The 17,766-nt window shown below is 35.3% G+C and overlaps 1 protein-coding gene across 3 annotated transcripts in view; it reads right to left on the bottom strand.

The window, feature by feature from the left end:
• Window positions 1-2,179: 2,179 nt before the first annotated feature.
• The window catches only part of REL (REL proto-oncogene, NF-kB subunit), a 31,805-nt gene continuing 16,218 nt past the window's right edge, over window positions 2,180-17,766 (bottom strand). For 2 of the 3 annotated variants that reach the window (XM_004742013.3, XM_045077873.1), the window contains exons 5-10: window positions 11,860-12,000; window positions 10,640-10,744; window positions 9,869-10,081; window positions 9,261-9,329; window positions 9,066-9,137; window positions 2,180-7,661 (exon numbers count right to left, since the gene is read on the bottom strand). In XM_004742013.3, coding sequence (XP_004742070.1) covers window positions 6,871-7,661; window positions 9,066-9,137; window positions 9,261-9,329; window positions 9,869-10,081; window positions 10,640-10,744; window positions 11,860-12,000 — 1,391 coding nt within the window. In that variant the 3' untranslated portion in view covers window positions 2,180-6,870. The remainder of the gene's footprint in view (window positions 7,662-9,065; window positions 9,138-9,260; window positions 9,330-9,868; window positions 10,082-10,639; window positions 10,745-11,859; window positions 12,001-17,766) is intronic. The other variant, XM_004742012.3, reaches the window with a different exon arrangement.

Below are 17,766 nucleotides of genomic sequence, written 5' to 3'. Positions count from 1 at the left end.
TTTTGTGATCTTTTCTCATAGCTTTATTTTGTAATTTTTTTTCCTTTTCAAAAATTTTTTAAAAATTCTAGTAACATATAGTGTACTTTTGGTTTCAGGAGTAGAATTCAGTGATTCATCACTTACAAAAAACATGCAGTGCTCATCATAACAAGTGCCCTCCTTAATACCCATTCACAGCTTTATTTTTTTTTCAAACTTTCATTTAAATTCTAGTTAAATATTTAATAAAACATAGAGAAAGAGCCCCTTTTTATTTCTTAGTATTTCTTTGTCCCAAATATAGTCTATGATTTAGTTTAGGAAAAACATCAGCTCAACTCTGAATACCTGGAGAAGCCGAAAGAAAGAAAGGAAAAAAAAGAAAGAAAGAAAGAAAAGAAGAATTTCCCAAGTAAGCAAGTAAGATAACTGGTTACATTAACAAGTTATATGAAATAAACTTAGAAGTTAAATTTTGATTTCTAAAGAGAAAAATCTTATTTATCTTACTTAGGCTAATCTTTTCTTTTGAAGCTTTATTCTTGATTTTTAAGCCCAAATAATGAGAATGAACTTTGATGCAAGGTTTTCTGATTTCTAAAACTGGTACCCTTTTGGAGCCTGGGTGGCTCTGTCTGGTAAGTGTCTGACTTTTGATCTCAGCTTAGGTCTTGGACTCAGGGTAGTGAGTTCAAGCCCCACATTTTTTTTCTTTAAAAAAAAAAAAGATGGTACTTTTATTATGGAAAAAAATACTGCTTTTATGATACTCATTTAATTGTTTTCATCTTGAAATAATTTCAAACTTACAGGAAAGGTGCAAGAAGTACGAAGAAATACCCACCCCCCCAAACCACTGAGCTGGTGATGCTCTGTCACCAGTGAATGTGAATACTTTAGCATACAATTTCTACAAACAAGGACATTCTTCTAATTCGCCACAATAGGACTATCAATTCAGGATGTTAACCCGGATATTGCAACCATGTAATCCACAGAGCCCACTCAAGTCTCACTGGTTGTTCCAATAGTAACATTTCATGGGCAAGGGATCATGCTTTGCACATAAATGCTTTGCACATAAGTCCTCCACCAATCTGAAACAGTTCGTCTTTCCTTGGCTTTCATTATTTTAACATTTTTGAAGATTTCAGGTCAGTTATTTTGTAGATTGCTCTTCAATGTGGGTTTGCCTGATGTTTCCTTTTTATTAGTTTGAGGTTGTACCTTCCTGGCAAGAATACCACTTAAGAGGTATTATCTTCTTATCAGGTGTCCTACAATTTTGATTTATGCAGTTACTGATGACTGGATTTTAATCAGTTAATGAAGGTCGTGTCTGCCAAGCTCCTCTACTTTTATAGTTACTCTTTTTTCCCTTTAATTAGTAAGTATTTTGTAAGGAAACCATCAAATGTTGATCTACTAGTTTTAGCATTTACTGAAGATTTGGCAAAAACCGATCTAATTCCACCATTCCTTCTCCATTTATTTGCTTAGCTTTCCACTGAAAGGCAGAACTTTCCCTTCTTGTGGATTTGTGGCTTCCTGTTTTGTTTGACAGGTCATAATAACAAATGCAAATGCATACATGCACACATAGTACATTTCTTTACATATATTGAAAATTGGAAGTTGTATACCAATACATCCAATTTCAACCTTATTCTAATTTTCTCCCCCCCCCTTTTTAAAAATTTATAATACCTTTCTCTGACAGAAATCTGGCTCCCACTAGCCTTAATATATTTACTTGATAGATCAGTTCCCCTCATAAATAACCAGTCTACTCTTGCTGCATCCTTATTCCAGATCCCTGAGAGTCTCCTCCATACTACTGCCCTCAAATGTGCTCCTCCTGTTTCACCCTGTATCCCATACTGGGCCACCACCTTTGGCCCCTGTGGTAGTACCTACCTGTACCTTGCTCAGAATACGTAAATGATGTTTGTCCTGAATTATAGGGAGAGAGGCAGGAAATAAGTCAGGAAGGCAGAAAATGAAAATCTTTTAAAAATGCATTCTAGTACTCTACAGAAATTATCATTTCAAAGGATAGTTACATGTGCAGGTATTTTCAGCTATAGCTTTCCGTAAAAATGCCTAATGTTTCTAAGCAACCAAAATACCCTTCCCAGGGAGGATGGTATAAATAACAAAATCTCACCAATATTTTTAAAGTCAAATCACAACAAAATTTTAGGAATTTTAAAGTTTTTCCATTTATTATATTACCACAAAAAAATCACTGTATACAGAGATATTACAAAGGTAATAAAATATTCTGTACAACAAAAAGGATTTTGACACTTTACAAATGATTGCAATCTTTTAAACGCATTTAACATTAAATAATTTGAGAACTTTAAAAATTCTTTGAAGGGGTGGGGGTGGGAGGTTGGGGGAGCCTGGTGGTAGGTATTATGGAAGGCATGTATTACATGGAGCACTGGGTGTGGTACATAAACAATGATTTCTGTTACATTGAAAAGAAATTAAATAAAAAAATACTTTTTTCAGTATCTCTAAATTTATTATACTCACTAAAAAGCATATTGAAATACTGAGCACAGTAAAAAACAGAATAGTGCCATTCTGTAAGGTTCTGAATTCATCAGTTAGGAGTTTTCACTACATTCTTTTAAAACATGTCATCTCTAAAGGGTTTATCTGGTCTGAACCATGACCCCAATGAAGTCTCCTGAGAGACTTCTATACATTGATCTCCAAATACTCCATCTTAACCTATTTCTTACTACATTTTAGGCAAAGCTATACTTTTTAGGCAGAGCTATACTTCATTATCTAATGAAGATAATGAAGAAGAAAAATAGGTAAGATGTTTACTTTCATCAAAAACTTGTACTTGTATTTACTCTGCTGATACCTCTGAAAACCCAATTTATTGAAGCACCAACATAGAAGATTCTTCTTGGGGAAAAGGAATGAAGGCCTTTACGAAGAAAATAGGAATGAAGGAGGGACAAATGCAAGACATTTTTATGAGGCAGAATTTAAAAGACTTGATAACTAAGTAGGACAATGAGGGAGAAAAGGAATAAAACATGATTCTGAGGTTCTAATTAAGTATCTTGGATGGCAGGGTAAATGATAATGCCATTGTAGGGAATGCAAAGTAGGGAATGCAAAAGGGGGACGCAGTTCATAAAGGCATTTGTGTAGCGTGAGAGAAAGCTGAAACTGTAGGCACTGATGAGGTCGGTCACCCAGGGAAAAAATAGCACCAAATGAGGGCTGGGGTTGAGATTCTGGGAAAAAAGTCAACCTCCGAGAGGAATCTTATCTACCACAGAAACCTCGGAGGACTATCCAAGAAGGGAGTAGCCAATAGGAAAAAAGGTTATGGATAGGTCAGGCAGAATAAGGACTGATAAAAAGACACCAGATTTGACAAGGAAAAGTGTCTCTGGTCACTTTTCCCAGAATATCATAAGAAAACAGTAAGAGGGGGCACCCGGGTAGCTCAATCAGTTTTATGTCCAACTCTTGATTTTGGCTCAGGTCATAATCTCAGGGTCACAAGATGAATGCCAGTTCGGGTGCTTGCAACCTGCTTCATATTCTCTCTCTCCCTCTCTCTCTCTGCCCTTCCACCCACTCTTGAGAGTACACTTGCCTGCATGTGCCACCCCCCACCAAAAAAAGAGAAGAAAAAAAAAAAAGAAAAGAAAAAGAAAACAAAAGTTGGTGAAAGATAAGTAAGCTAAAGAATGACTGGGAGCAGAGGAAATAGAAGCTGAAAGTATTTCCTGAGTCCGGATGTGAAGGAAGGAACATGAAGGTAGTAGGAAGGTTTTTGTTTTCTTTCTTTTAAGGTTAAAGAAAATGTTTACCAAAGTTATACAAAGAAAACCACCACTAAATGGTGATATGAGGATACAGAAACAAGATGGGAGACAGAGCAGGGTCCAGGGTGCAAGCAGAATGTAGAAAGGCAGAGGGGCACTTTTTCCTCAGAAACTAAGTGTGAAAACACAAATACATTTAGAGATAGATGAGAAACAGGTTGCCAAATTCTTTTTATATTATAAAATAAACTCTATGATCAGTAAGTAGCACCCAAAAAATAAAAAAAATATCCACTGGAAATACTTTAAACACAGATGTAGCAGTACCTTAATTCAGCTTACATGGGGTGGGGGGTGGGGGATGGGGGAACGGTGGACAAAACACAACCCTGCAAAACAAGTCAATTGCTTATTTAATGCAAAAATCCAGATTTTCTAAAGTCTGTGTTTAAGCTGGCCAGTGCTAATTATTATAAAATTACAGGATTCTGTATTTTTTTTTAAAAAGCTTACTACCTATCGACCACTATCTGGAAATATCCTGGGTTCATTCATATTTTGAACAGAAAAGAAATGATGCCTTCCAAGGTATTCTTTCTCCCTGGTAAATTCTTCTAAAGTATGTTACATGCTTATGGTCTTTAAAATTATATAACAAATGTTCCATTTTTAAATCATAATTTCTGAGAAATATTAATGGTACTTAGGTGTCTTTAATCTTTTTCTTCTTCTGCTTCCTAGTCTATCCTAACCCCAAGTTTTATCTTGCTCTCTTTCCCAGTTCCCAGTATCATTCAACTCAGATTTTTTTAGAGATTCATACATTCAGACATTCATACATTTCCCATTTTGATTGTTCCAGTAAACTTACTGGTTTGGTTGGACACTGCATAAATGAAATGACACACTGTTTCTAGCTCAGAACATGCTCAACATTTATGGTGGGCTCTAGGTGTAAAATAGAGTTCAGTTACTTAGCATCATGACAACTCCATCACAACTAAGATTACTGCCTAAATTCTACCATCATTTTGCAACTGGGATTACTTTGCTTTCAATAGTTTGGATTACCGTTATTAAACCTTGACCTGAAGGCGTATGGTTCTGACATAAACCCAATGTCACATTAAATAGAATTATAAAAATCATGAACATCTAATAATTAAAGCTGTTCTTTCAAAAAATAAAGTTCTATTAGTAGTACTTTGAACATTCAATATTTGCTAAGTGCTTAATATGAGGCAGAGCCTGTCCTACAAACTGGGAATTCAACAAACGAAACATAAAAATTTTTACCCTTGTAGAACACAGATTCCAGTAAAGGAAAAAAAAAATTAAAATAAAAAATAAGTGCGTAGTAAAGGTCAGACCTGGTAAGTGCTACAGAACAATATAAAGGAGAGGAGACACGGAGTACTGATATGTACAAACTCGAGGAAGGCCTTGATCAGTATTAGATGAGTGAATCTGAAGGATGTTAAGAAGTGAACTACACATGTATCTGAGAGAAAAATAGTTAAGGCAGAGAGGACACCAAGTACAAAGAGTCTGAGGCACGAGTATACTTGGTGTTTTTGAAGAGAGGCTATGAGAATGCCTGGAGCTGAATGAGAAGAAAACGTTAAGAGATGAGACAGGAGACTAAGTATGTATGAGCCTGCCAATTTTAAGGATGCTGGTCTCTACTCTGAGTGGGAATGGGGAGCCACCGGATGGTTTTGAGCATGTGAATGATACCATTTGACTTGTTTTAAAAATACTCTTTCTGGCAACTTTGGGGAGAAGAGACTATAGGGGCACAAGGATGTAAGAGCATCTTTTGAGGCTATAGCTTCAAACTAGGCAAGAGATGATATGACAGTGGCTTAGAAGAGGAAGTTAATAGTAGAGGTCAAAAGAGGTGGTGAGCTTTGGGTATATTTTGAAGTCAGGGCCTACCAGATTTGCTGATGGATTGAATCTGGGAGAGAAAAGAATCAAGGATGACTCCATGGTTTTGGACCTGAGCAACAACAGAAGCATAGCACTGCTATTTACTAAGTTGAGGAAGACAAAGGAGAAGGAAATTAGGAGAAAAGATCAAGAACTCAGTTTTGGATATGTTGAATCTGAGCTAGATTTTTGTTCATTAATGGGATTCTAAGTAGAGATGTCAAATAAATAGTTTTACATACACATATAACCTCCAAGTATGAAGGTCAGAGGATAAGTCTAAGGTAAGGATAAAATTGATAAGTCTAAGGTAAGGATAAAATTGATGAAATTGGATGAGATCACAGTGAGTGAGGAAACACAAGAAAGAAGAGAGGTCTAAGAAAACTTTCACCTTAAAGACATGGGTATAAACCTAAAATCATAAGCAATTTTAAAGGTAAGGATTTAAACCATCCAAAATGTAGAGAACTTCCCCTACCTTAAAAGTTCACTTCAACTCTCTTCTGTCCAAGTTAGAATTTTTTTTTTTAAAGACTTCATTTATTTAAGAGAAAGAGCATGTGTGTGCACAAGAGCGAGCATGGGCAAGGGAGAGGGAGACTCAGACTCCCCACTGGGCAGGGAGCTTGCTGCAGGGCTGGATCCCAGGGTCCCTGGGATCATGACCCCAGCCAAAGGCAGATGCTTCACTGACTGAGCCACCCAGGCGCCCCCTGTCAAGTTAGATTCTTAAAGATTTAAAAATTCTTGGCTTATAAGTAACTCTAAGAAACTCCAAGAAGCCTCAGAAAACCCCTTAGGGGTCACCTTGGCCTATAGGTCTCAAAAATAATAATGAAATCATTTTTCTAATGACACAGTCATTACAGGTTTTACCTTAAATTTGCTTCAAAGCAAATATCAGTTAATTCATTTAACTAAGAACACATCAACACCATATAAAAAAAGTATAAAAAGGTGTATTTGGAAGAATTGGAGCCTTGCTCTCATTTTCTTCTCAAAGACAGAATTCCCTGCACACAGTATCAGGTCACATGTTTCAAAAAGAAGAAGCAGTTATGTCCTCTTAAATTTCTATTGCAGAATTTCCCTATAGGATACTTTCCAGCTTTGAATTCAATATACCCAAACAACCATTTAAGTTTTACAAATTACCTTGAAAAAAATCAAATGCAAATGAGTCACTTAATTGCTCATTCTGCATAGTGCCAATACTAGAATACTGACTATGAACAAAACCATGACTGTTTGGATTAGTACCATTTGATGGTCCTGACTCATTTATCATACTGTTATCTGTACAGTTGAAGTCAGATCTCTCAAATGCCTCTGGCTGTGGAACAAAAGCAGCTGTACTGGAACCAGCGCTGGCTGGCATACCGGGAGAGGACATCTGATGGAGCTGTCTCAAGTCTCTTGGGTCTAACACTGAATTACATGAGGGGTTTTCGAGATTCATGCTCACAAGTCTCGGATTATCATTCTCCCTCATGCTGTCACTACTAGGTGTCATCATATTCATAGGGCAATTCGGCAGCAGGTTGCCATCAGAAATACCATATAAATCAGCTGGTGACATGGATGGTGCTTCCATTCTGCCTATGTCATTTGCATTGTTATAAATACAAGCATTAGAGGCATTCAGATCACTCTCAAGAGGCATTTCCAGATATTGCGAGATACCTTGTGGATGAGAGGAAAGTGTCCCTGTTGAAAAACCACTCAGTGGATTTGTACTAACTGCGCGCGAGGTAGGCTGGGCCCCACCTGACCAGCTTGAAGAAGGTGGAGACACCATTGAAGGTATGGGTGGAGTATGCTGTGACAGTGCATTTGAGATTGACGCAGGTGAGGAATAGTAGGAATCTCCTTGACTCGAAATGCCGGAAGTCCTGGGTATTTCTGTCAAAACTGCACCATGAGAAAAGTTTGATTCTGTGGGGAGGAAATGTATTTTTACAAACTGAAATGAAAGTATAAAAAATATTATCTCTAAATTAAACTTGCATAAACATACTGATAAAGAAAATTTCCAAGCAAACTGATGTAACATTTTAGATAAAAATATTAAATAGCACTAAATTATTGTAAGAGCCCAAAGCTGAATTCTGTAACACTATTTTACAAATACCTATAAAATAATTCTGTTAAGTTATCTTGTCAGAGATAGCTTCATTAAATAATGAAAATTTAGCTTCTGAGGCCCTATAAAGTGAAAAATAAATCAGAATTTCAGGGATGCCTGGCTGGTTCAGTTGGTAGAGCATGCAAATCCTGATCTTGGGGTCGTGAGTCTGAGCTCCAAGCTGGGCATAGAGATTACTTAAAAAAATAAAGCATTTAGAAAAAATCAGAATTTCAGTTAATGGGAATCTAAATAGCCAAAATAATTTCATATTCACTACTTTTAGGAGAAAATAGGGGGATGGAGGAAATGCTCATTAGGGATGATTGAACAATACACATAACTTGCTAAGATATATTAAGATACAACTCTAGGGGCACCTGGGTGCCTCAGTTGGTTAAGTGTTTAACTCTTGATTTCAGCTCGGTTCATGAGTTCAGCGTTGTGAGACTGGGCCTGGAGTCAGGTTCCCCACTGGGCATGGAACCTACTTAAGATTCTCTCTCTCCCTCTGCCCCCTCCCCTTTCTCTGTCACTCTCTCGTCAGGTCTCTAAAAAGAAATATATATATATATATATATAATTCTAAGGTACTATAAAATTCCCAGTCAGGTAAAAATTAAAGATTCTGTATTTATTTATATAGTAAATTACTGCTATACATACTAAAAAGCACAGGTTTAAGAATATAAAGGGAAGAAGAGACTTCTAGTTAAATAACCCTGGTTCAATGATTTAAACCAGAGGTTCACAACTTTTTTTTTTTCTGTAAAGGGCTGAATATTTTATGGTCTGTGGGCCATACAGCCTCTGTTGGAACTACACAATTCTGCCACTATCATGCAAAAAAAAGTAGCCATAGACAATATGTAATCAAATGAGCATGGCTGTGTTCCAGTGAAGCTTTATTTTTAAAGATAGGCAACTCGCCAGATCCAAACCATTTCTTCCATGACATACTGTAATTAAATAAAATTACCACCATATGAACAAATGTAATTTCTCAAACAATAAATCCCAAAAACATAATCATAGTTTCCAAGAGGACCTTAAGAAGTGGAGGAGATCAATTCATTTAATATTCAAAGCATGAAAAAAGTTGTGGGCATGGAAAATAGCAAAGAAGCAGTTTTTATTCCTAAGAATGGAATTCCAATATATTGGGCAAAGCACTGGTCTTTTGACCATAAGGAATACTCTGTAGGATAAAATACCTTTTTTGATGAATCTTCCTTCTCCAGTTGATCCTAGGGTAACAGGTCTAGGTCTTTCAGGAAAATTAACTGCTGGGATAAAGTTTTTCCATTATTAAGCAATTTAAAAAAGAACATCAGTTAAAATTTGGAAAACTGAATAAAGCAAAAAACCCAAAATCTATTTAAATACAAATCAATCCAAAGTACTCTTACCACAATCTTGCCACAATTTCTGGAAAAGTAGAGTTGTTTTTTGTTTCTTTGCTTTATTGCCATAAGTATCTAGTTAAAAAGAAACCAGGAAAGCATGTGAATCATCATAGGTTTATGCTGTTTCTCCTTTAACAAATAAATAGGTATTGTATTCCCATAAGGTGCGTTAAACAAATGTATACAATCTGGATTTAGTAAGTGTTGCAGAATGTGTCCCAAGTCAGTAGTAAAGGGTATAATACTCATCTTGTTTTCTTATAACACCTATAAGGCAACAATATCAACTAATGCAATAAGGGCAGATAAGGACAAAACCAAAATGGAGACCACTCTGAATGGCAAGCTTTTCAACTATAAAAAGGGCACAATAAGGACAAAAACAGAACTTCAAATATACAATAAATTTTGATAAACAGTTCAGATACTCTGAAATTATTCTAGATTCCTTTCCAAAGAAAGAGAGGCAAAGAGCAGAAAAATCAATTGATTAAAAAAAAAAATGAAAACTTCCAGGAAATAAAATGTAAATTATGAATAAACCTTACTGTATCCAAATATATCTTACAAGAGAACTAACTTTAAGAAATATGACCACCAAGAAGTCATACCTTTTTCATCTGGCAGATATCTAAAATCCATAGATTCACTAACTTCCTGGTCAGAAGGTCTCCGCAACTGCATTTTTACTGTCACTGGTTCTGTTATCGCTCTGCAATATGGTGGAGTCTTAAAAACAATGGCTACTTGACGGTGTACATCAGCTTGTGAAAAGATACCTTTTGCTTCCCAGTCGTTCAATACAAACCGAACTTCTATATCATCTAGTGAACACGAAAGCAAAGGAATAGCAATGGAAAACAAAATCCATCTATTAATCTAAAATATAGACGGCCCCTAATTGATCATGGTTCAACTTCACAATTTTTTGACTTGATTATGGTGTGACAGTGATATGCATTCAGTAGAACATGTATTTCAGATTTTGATAAAGATCAAAATCAAAATCCAGGCTAGGGATAGGCTGTATGACACTCTGAAGATGCTGGGCAGTGGCAGCAAGCCTCATGAGCTACATGACCAGGAGGGTAAACAACAGATACACTCACAACTGTTCTGATTTTCACTTTCAGTACTTTCAGTTTTCAATAAATTATGTAAGTTATTCAACACTTTATTATTAAAGTAGACTTTGTGTTAGGTCATTTTACCCAATTGCAGGCTAATGTAAGGGCATGTTTAAGGTACACTAAGCTAAACTATGGTGTTTGGTACATTAGATGTATTAACTGCACTTTCAATTTAAGATTATTTTCAATTTACAGTGAATTTATCATGGTATTAGATCTGTATATTCTAAATTCAATGAGACAAATAAGTACCTTTCTGAACTTTATCACATAGTAGAAATATTTCATCGCCGCCTCTGACACTTCCGCAGTTCTTGTTTACACGACAAATCCTTAATTCTGCAGTATTAGGAGCACCTAAATATAAAGGATTGTTTTAATGGGTTTCTGCATTAGTAATATTTTTTATTCCTTTTTCATGGTGAGAATTCTAGGGAAACAATTTACAAGACAGATAAAAGCTTTAGTGTATACATAAATTGAGGACACTACATTAATCCTTTACAGCTGTACTTTTCCTTTCTAACTACACTCCCAACCTGGTTTACAGCCTTGTGACTTCATTTCTCAGCAATGATAGATCCTCCACTTAAATCTGATTCTTTCAATCCATTCATACACTGTTACCAGATTAATCTCTCAAATCTTAACTATAAGCCTATAGCAATGCAGTTTTGTGCTTTCTATTAGGAATATAATTTCAGTAACCCTCCCTGGCAATTCAAAGTTCTCCATGATGAGGATAATCTGATCCACCTTTATAGACCTATGTTCCACTATGTTACTATATGCAAAACAGGCAGTAATATACCATGAATGAATGCATACATAAGAGCAAATACACACACACGTGCACACAAAAACTTTGAGGGAAATTTCATAATCTTTTAAAACTACAAATATCCATATCCTTTGATCTAGCATTTGCCAATATTTCTACCTCTGTAAAATTATGCTAGAGACATATCTGCACAAAATATGCATATATTTTGTGCAAATATTATTTACTGAAGTACAATTTGTTAGAGGAAAAAAATTAAGAAGGAAACAAACCAAATGTATTATAATAGGGTAATGAGTTAATAAAATTGTGATAGAGCCATATAAGTAAATAACGCAGCTACTGAAGAGAACAAGGCACCCAAAAGGGAAAAAGGCTCAAGATACATTGCTAAGAGAAAAAAATTTTTTAAAAAGAATCTATGATGATTTTTTTTATGTTGCCAAAAGTATATTGTATGAATGACAGTGATGATGTATTTTTATATATAAAGAAACTGGTGAAATATGTACCTAGGGATAGTGATTGTCTTTGGAGGAGGAGATCAAAGATGTCTTCTTCTTGCTATTTCAGTAATGCTTGAATTTTTCTTATAATGAACATACTCTTTCTCTAACTGCCAAAATACTTAATAAAATTAAACTAAAAAAAAAAAGCTAATACTACAAATAGAAGAAAATAAAGTACTTACGGTTGTCATAAATTGGGTTAGAGACAACAGGAGGTAGAGCCATTGTCAAATTACCATGTTCATCAGGGAGGAAAACTTGAAAACATAATCTCACCACATTGAGGTCACAATCTTCGGTATCAAACACCTGCTGTTCTGGGACTAAATAGTACATTTTTTTTAAGGATGTAAAATAGTCACATAGAACTAAAATCCTGCTAGGTCCTCCTCCCTGCCCAACATACTCAATAACCCTAAGTAGCCTGCAGTCTATACTAACAAGATAGAACAGTATACAATCTCAAAAGTGCCTTTTATCATTATATCATTATAATATGTAGTCACTAACACTATTCACTAAGTTATGTGCATGGTCAGGAAGTAACTATCCTAAATCCTCTGAAATTTAGAACAGAACACCTAACTTATAGTAATAAAAAACCAAATTTTTACAAATTACAGGTTATATAAAACAGAAAAGGGAGAACGTAACTCTCTATGAGAGAATGCAAATGTGTATAAAAATTACCATCATCCCCATTTTATAGATGAGAAACAGATTTTTTTTTAAAGATTTTATTTATGTATTTGACAGACAGAGATCACAAGTAGGCAGAGAGAAGGGGGGAAGCAGGCTCCCTGCTGAGCAGAGAGCCCGATGCGGGGCTCGATCCCAGGACCCTGGGATCATGAGCTAATCAGAAGGCAGAGGCTTCAACCCACTGAACCACCTAGGTGCCCCAAGAAACAGATTTTAAAGAGGTGAAATTACTTCTCTGAAGTTCCACAGATAGGAAGTGGCAGAGAAGGAAGTCATACTAAGAAGTCAGTGAATCCTGAACCCATGCTCTTGAAAACTGAACTCTAATTAGAAAATTTTACATGTTTACACGTTTTGTATAAAGGTGACATATACAGAAATATCTACTAAATTTCAGAATAGTATCTTAGGGATTAAATATTAAGAAGATAATAGATGATATAAGGTAGCTAGCAGTTTCCATAAAAAAATTTTATGTCCAAATTAGGTTTGCTTTAAAAAAACAAACAAAAAATGCTATAGCAGGAAAAATTTGCAGTTCTGAAAAAATATAAAAACCTTTATGACAGATATAATGTGATGACAGTTTGTTAAATTGATATCTGAAAAGAAATCTGGTTCTAAAAGAAAACATTAACCACATTTTCAAATAATATAAGCCGTAGGAATAAATCATAACAGAGTCATATTTTTTAAAAGCATAAAATACACAATTATGTGAAAACTTTCATTTTTCAGAAAGTATTAAAATTTGAAATACTAAATTTGAAACACTGTTAAAACCCAAATTCTTTAGTCTTACAGGCAGTAACAAAATGACAGTAGAATTTTGATTTTGACTTTTTATTTAAACTATGCTCACAGTCTCAGCAGCTATCACAACATTTAAAATATTCCCAAATATTCTTAAACCAAGCATTTTAAGGCATCTACAAGAACTTATCTGTTCAAATAGGTCAAAATATACACCTGCGATGTAGGTGTTGGTATCATTATCATAATATGACATAACAGGTGTGGCTGAAAGGGGCTTATTACAAATAACAAAAGATACTCCTTTCAGGTTTTTTGCTGTTATCACTTAGCAAGAGTTTTATGAGTTCTTTGCCGGGAATGGGGGTGAAGAGCAAACATATATTTATTATAAATCCCAATATCACAAAAACCCAGAGAGGTAAGTTCGTAAGAGACCTCTTTTTTTCTAGATAGAGCCTGCCAATTTTGTAGGATGTCATTAACAAAATGTGAAGTTGAGATAAATTCTCAATAGCCTATAGAGGAAAAATAAAAGTGTTCAGGTTCTACTGAAGAGGGGAGATCTGGTAAATGCCCAATACTCTGATTGGGCCCTGAAGGAGCTATACCTTAGGAGTTAAGAATGAACTGAAAGGGGGCGTCTGGGTGGCTCAGTGGGTTAAAGCCTCTGCCTTCGGCTCAGGTCATGATCCCAGGGTCCTGGGATCGAGCCCCACATCAGGCTCCCTGCTCAGTGGGGAGCCTGCCTCCTCCTCTCTCTCTGCCTGCCTCTCTGACTACTTGTAATCTCTGTCAAATAAATAAGTAAAATCTTTAAAAAAAAAAAAAAAAGAACTGAAAGATACCAGATCAGCAATTGGTCATGAAAAGTTTGTGACATCTGTTGCATCATTTAATGCATCAGTTGTCTTCTGAGATGCATTTCATGCTCATTGTGGACAGGATCTATGATGAAACTGAGTTATATTTCACTTTGGTACCTAAATAGTGTATTTATATTAAATATCTTCATGACTAAGTGTCTTGAGATAAAAGTCTTCTACTTCTGTGCAGTAGGTTACACATCTTAACTACTTATGTGCATTCATTCCTTCAACAGGTTTTTATCTCATTTAGTCATTATAGTCCTAGCTTGTTCTAGGTGCTTTTGGTAAGTTAGTGTATAAAACAGACAGAAATTCCTGCCTTTGAGGAGCTTATATTTTTGTGAAGAAAGACCAACAATTAACAAATTTACTAGATAAGTGTATTATATAATTTATTAGATAATGAAAAGTGCTAAGGGGGAGTATCAGCAATGTAAGGAGCTTGGGAATCCTTAATTGGGGGCAAGAGGTTATAAATATAAATAGATGGTTAGAGTAGGCCTCATTCTCTATTCTTATGTAGTTTCCATAATAGAAATAGATTGTTATATGTTATTGTTTTCCTAGAATGTTGAAATAAAACCTAAAATGTACATCTAAGCAAAACAAAATCTAATTTCTCTAAAAAAACTCAAAACACTAAAAACTGATTTAAATAACCTGAACTCAGAGGTAGAATTATCCTTTCTTTGATTGTTTATTTTATTTTTGGGATCTGCAAGTTCACATTCTACCACTTAACCTAGAAATTTGTCAGAGCTAAATTGATACTTTTTCATGGCTGTATCACTTCATGTACAGATTTCTGCTGTACTGTAAGAAACCATCTGACTTGGTTTTTGTGATATATATTTATGATATATAGAAACAAAGGAGTTTCTCAGTTCTCCTGGGTTTTAAAAAAGAAAACAAAGCCAATGGAATTGGAAATGCTTAGCAGAATAGGATCTACAAATTCTGATCCATAGACTGATGCTATCACATGTGACAGTCTGGTTTCTAGAGATCAAATATCATGTGAAAATACAAAGACTATTAAAAATGATTCTTACTTTGGGGAACCTGGGTGGCTCAGTGGGTTAAGCCTGTGCCTTCAGCTCAGGTCATGATCCCAGAGCCCTGGGATAGAGCCCCGCATCGGGCTCTCTACTCAGCAGAGAGCCTGCTTCCCCCTCTCTCTCTGCCTACTTGTGATCTCTGTCTGTCAAATACATAAATAAAATCTTAAAAAGAAAAATAAAATCTGTTTCTCATCTATAAAATGGGGATGATGGTAATTTATATATATACATTTATATTCTTGCATATAGATTTATATTCTCCCTTTTCTGTTTTATATAACCTGCAATTTGTAAAATTTTGTTGTTTATTACTATAAGTTAGGTGTGCTGAATGATGGTAAGTAGAGCTCTGAAGTGATTCCTACTGGCTTTAGAAGGATATTTTTGCATGCAGTGTATAAAGTGTTTGGAAGATGATAAAAAACAGAGGCAGGACCACAGGTTTAGGGGCTAACAACAGTCCAGGCTTCAGGCTACAAATGATGTAGGCTTACATTCCTCTGGAAAATGGAAATGGACTGAGAGATGGTTAGGGTAGGGTGAACAATAGAGATTTGCGGGAACACTGAGGGGTTTATGAAGAGGACTAGTGGAAGAGAAGGCAGGAAAGATATGTTGGAGTTACATGTCTAAGACTTTCAATTTAGGGCCATTTAGTTTTTAAACTTTTAAAGGAGTCATTCCAAATTCTTAATCAGAATAATATGCTAAAAGCACTGTTCTAAGATTACTCTAACAGGGTCCGGTGGATTCCGCAACTCAAATTGTGAGATAGTCCTTCAACTAGAGAGACCAAAAGGGTTATGGGGAAGAAATGGATGTTACAAAAAACAACACAACAACCAAAACCACAAATACTGTGACGGCCCAACTGGCAGGACTGCTCCCTTCCCTAAACCTAAATCCACCTAGGTAGCTCAGTAGAGAGATCATAAGCCTGGTAGCTAGGTTCCCTGTGTTCAAATCCCAGCACCACCACTTACCAGTTCTATGATTGAGAAAATTACTTAACTTTTCTGTGCCTTCACTTCCTTATTTTCAAAATGGAGATAACAATAGACCCTATCTCATAGGTTGCTGTAAGAATTAAATGAAATAAGGGACGCCTGGCTGGCTCAGTTGGAAGAGCATGCAACTCTTGATCTCGGGGTTGTGAGTTTGAGCCCCATACTGGGGGTAGAGATTACTTAAATAAAGAAAGAAATAAACTTAAAAAATTTTTTTTAAGTAAAATAAAATATGCAAAGCACCTGTTTTGTACTAAGAACTATTCTAAGTGCTATATGATTATTATTAACATCATGCCTGGTTCTGGATTGGTAAAAAACAAAAAACCTAAAAATCTTCTAGAGGGTCCATCTGCTTCTTGACTCCTGCATCTTCCTTTCTGAATGCCTTTTCCACTGGAGTCAGGAGACCGAGACTTGAACTCTAGCTCTGCCACCTGTACTTGCTACATAATTTAGGAAAATTACATAACCAAAGCTTTAGGATTCTCTTCTATAAAGCAGTGCTGCTGTAATGACTAAATATATAGCATACATAAAATACTTAACATTTACTCCTTGACACAAAAAAAATACTTAATACATGGTAACTATTATTTATGATATTCTCATTTTATACTACATGATCCCTTATTTATACTACATCTGGACTTAGATGGACTCTTTATAAGTTTGGGGTTTTACTTTAGCGATGAAAATGGGTATATTCCTAACACAGAAATTTTCCACTTTTGAATATTTATCCTAGGGGTGCCTGGCTGACTCAGTCTGAAGAGCAAGCAATCCTAGATCTCGGGGTCATGAGTTTGATCCCCATGTAGAGAGGACTTAAATAAAAAACAAAAACAAAAAACAAAACAAAACCCCAACATTTATCCTAAGGAAATAATCACACAAGAACTCCATGTATATATGTTCAGTGGAGTTTTTTAAAATAAAATGAAAATAACCTAAATGTTCATTACAGATGGCTAGTTAAATAAACTGGTCTATCCAAACAGTAGAGCACTCTGTTAAAAAGTAAAATAGATTTATAAGTAGTAACATGGCAAAATATTTAAGATCTATTCCTATGTGAAAAGAAAAAAGCAGCAGCAGTGTAGCATGGTTCTATTTATATAAAAAAATACATGCATATAGTTGTGTATACAGCTGGATATTTACTGTTTCGTAGGTTTTGCTGGATAACAACTGTAAGCACTCTGTATTGTTTGAACAAATGAATGACTACACCAAGCTAAATGCTGGCATCCTACACTACAGTAGTCTCCACTGTAAAAACTATGAGATGCTAAGCTCCTAAACTAGGGAGACAGATATACATGTATAAAGGAAATTCTAGAAAAATACACACCAAAATTAACAGTCATCTGCTCTGATGAGGAAAACTGAAGGGGAAGAAGGCCCACCACCTGTTTTTCTAAATAAAGATTTTTTGGAACACAAACAAGCTGATTTGTTTAGAGCATTATACTAAGCAGTATAAAAAATAAAGACCTAGGGAGAAGAGATGCAGACATTATGGTTCATAAAAACACAGTACTTGGTTATGAACATATTCCTTAAATTATCTTCATAACCCTTAATTTATTTTTATATATCCAGGAAAAACACAAACCAACAATATGAGGAGATCTTAAATCTATTTAAGAGATCTGTTCTTTGAAAATGTTATAGTTGTTCAGTTCCTGCATTAT

Source organism: Mustela putorius, unplaced genomic scaffold (genome assembly GCF_011764305.1).
Source record: "Mustela putorius furo isolate JIRA1106 unplaced genomic scaffold, ASM1176430v1.1 tig00000224_pilon_pilon_pilon, whole genome shotgun sequence".
Lineage (NCBI taxonomy): Eukaryota > Metazoa > Chordata > Mammalia > Carnivora > Mustelidae > Mustela > Mustela putorius.
The sequence above is the reverse complement of the archived record's forward strand: the minus strand, read 5'-3'. Positions and strand labels throughout refer to the sequence as shown.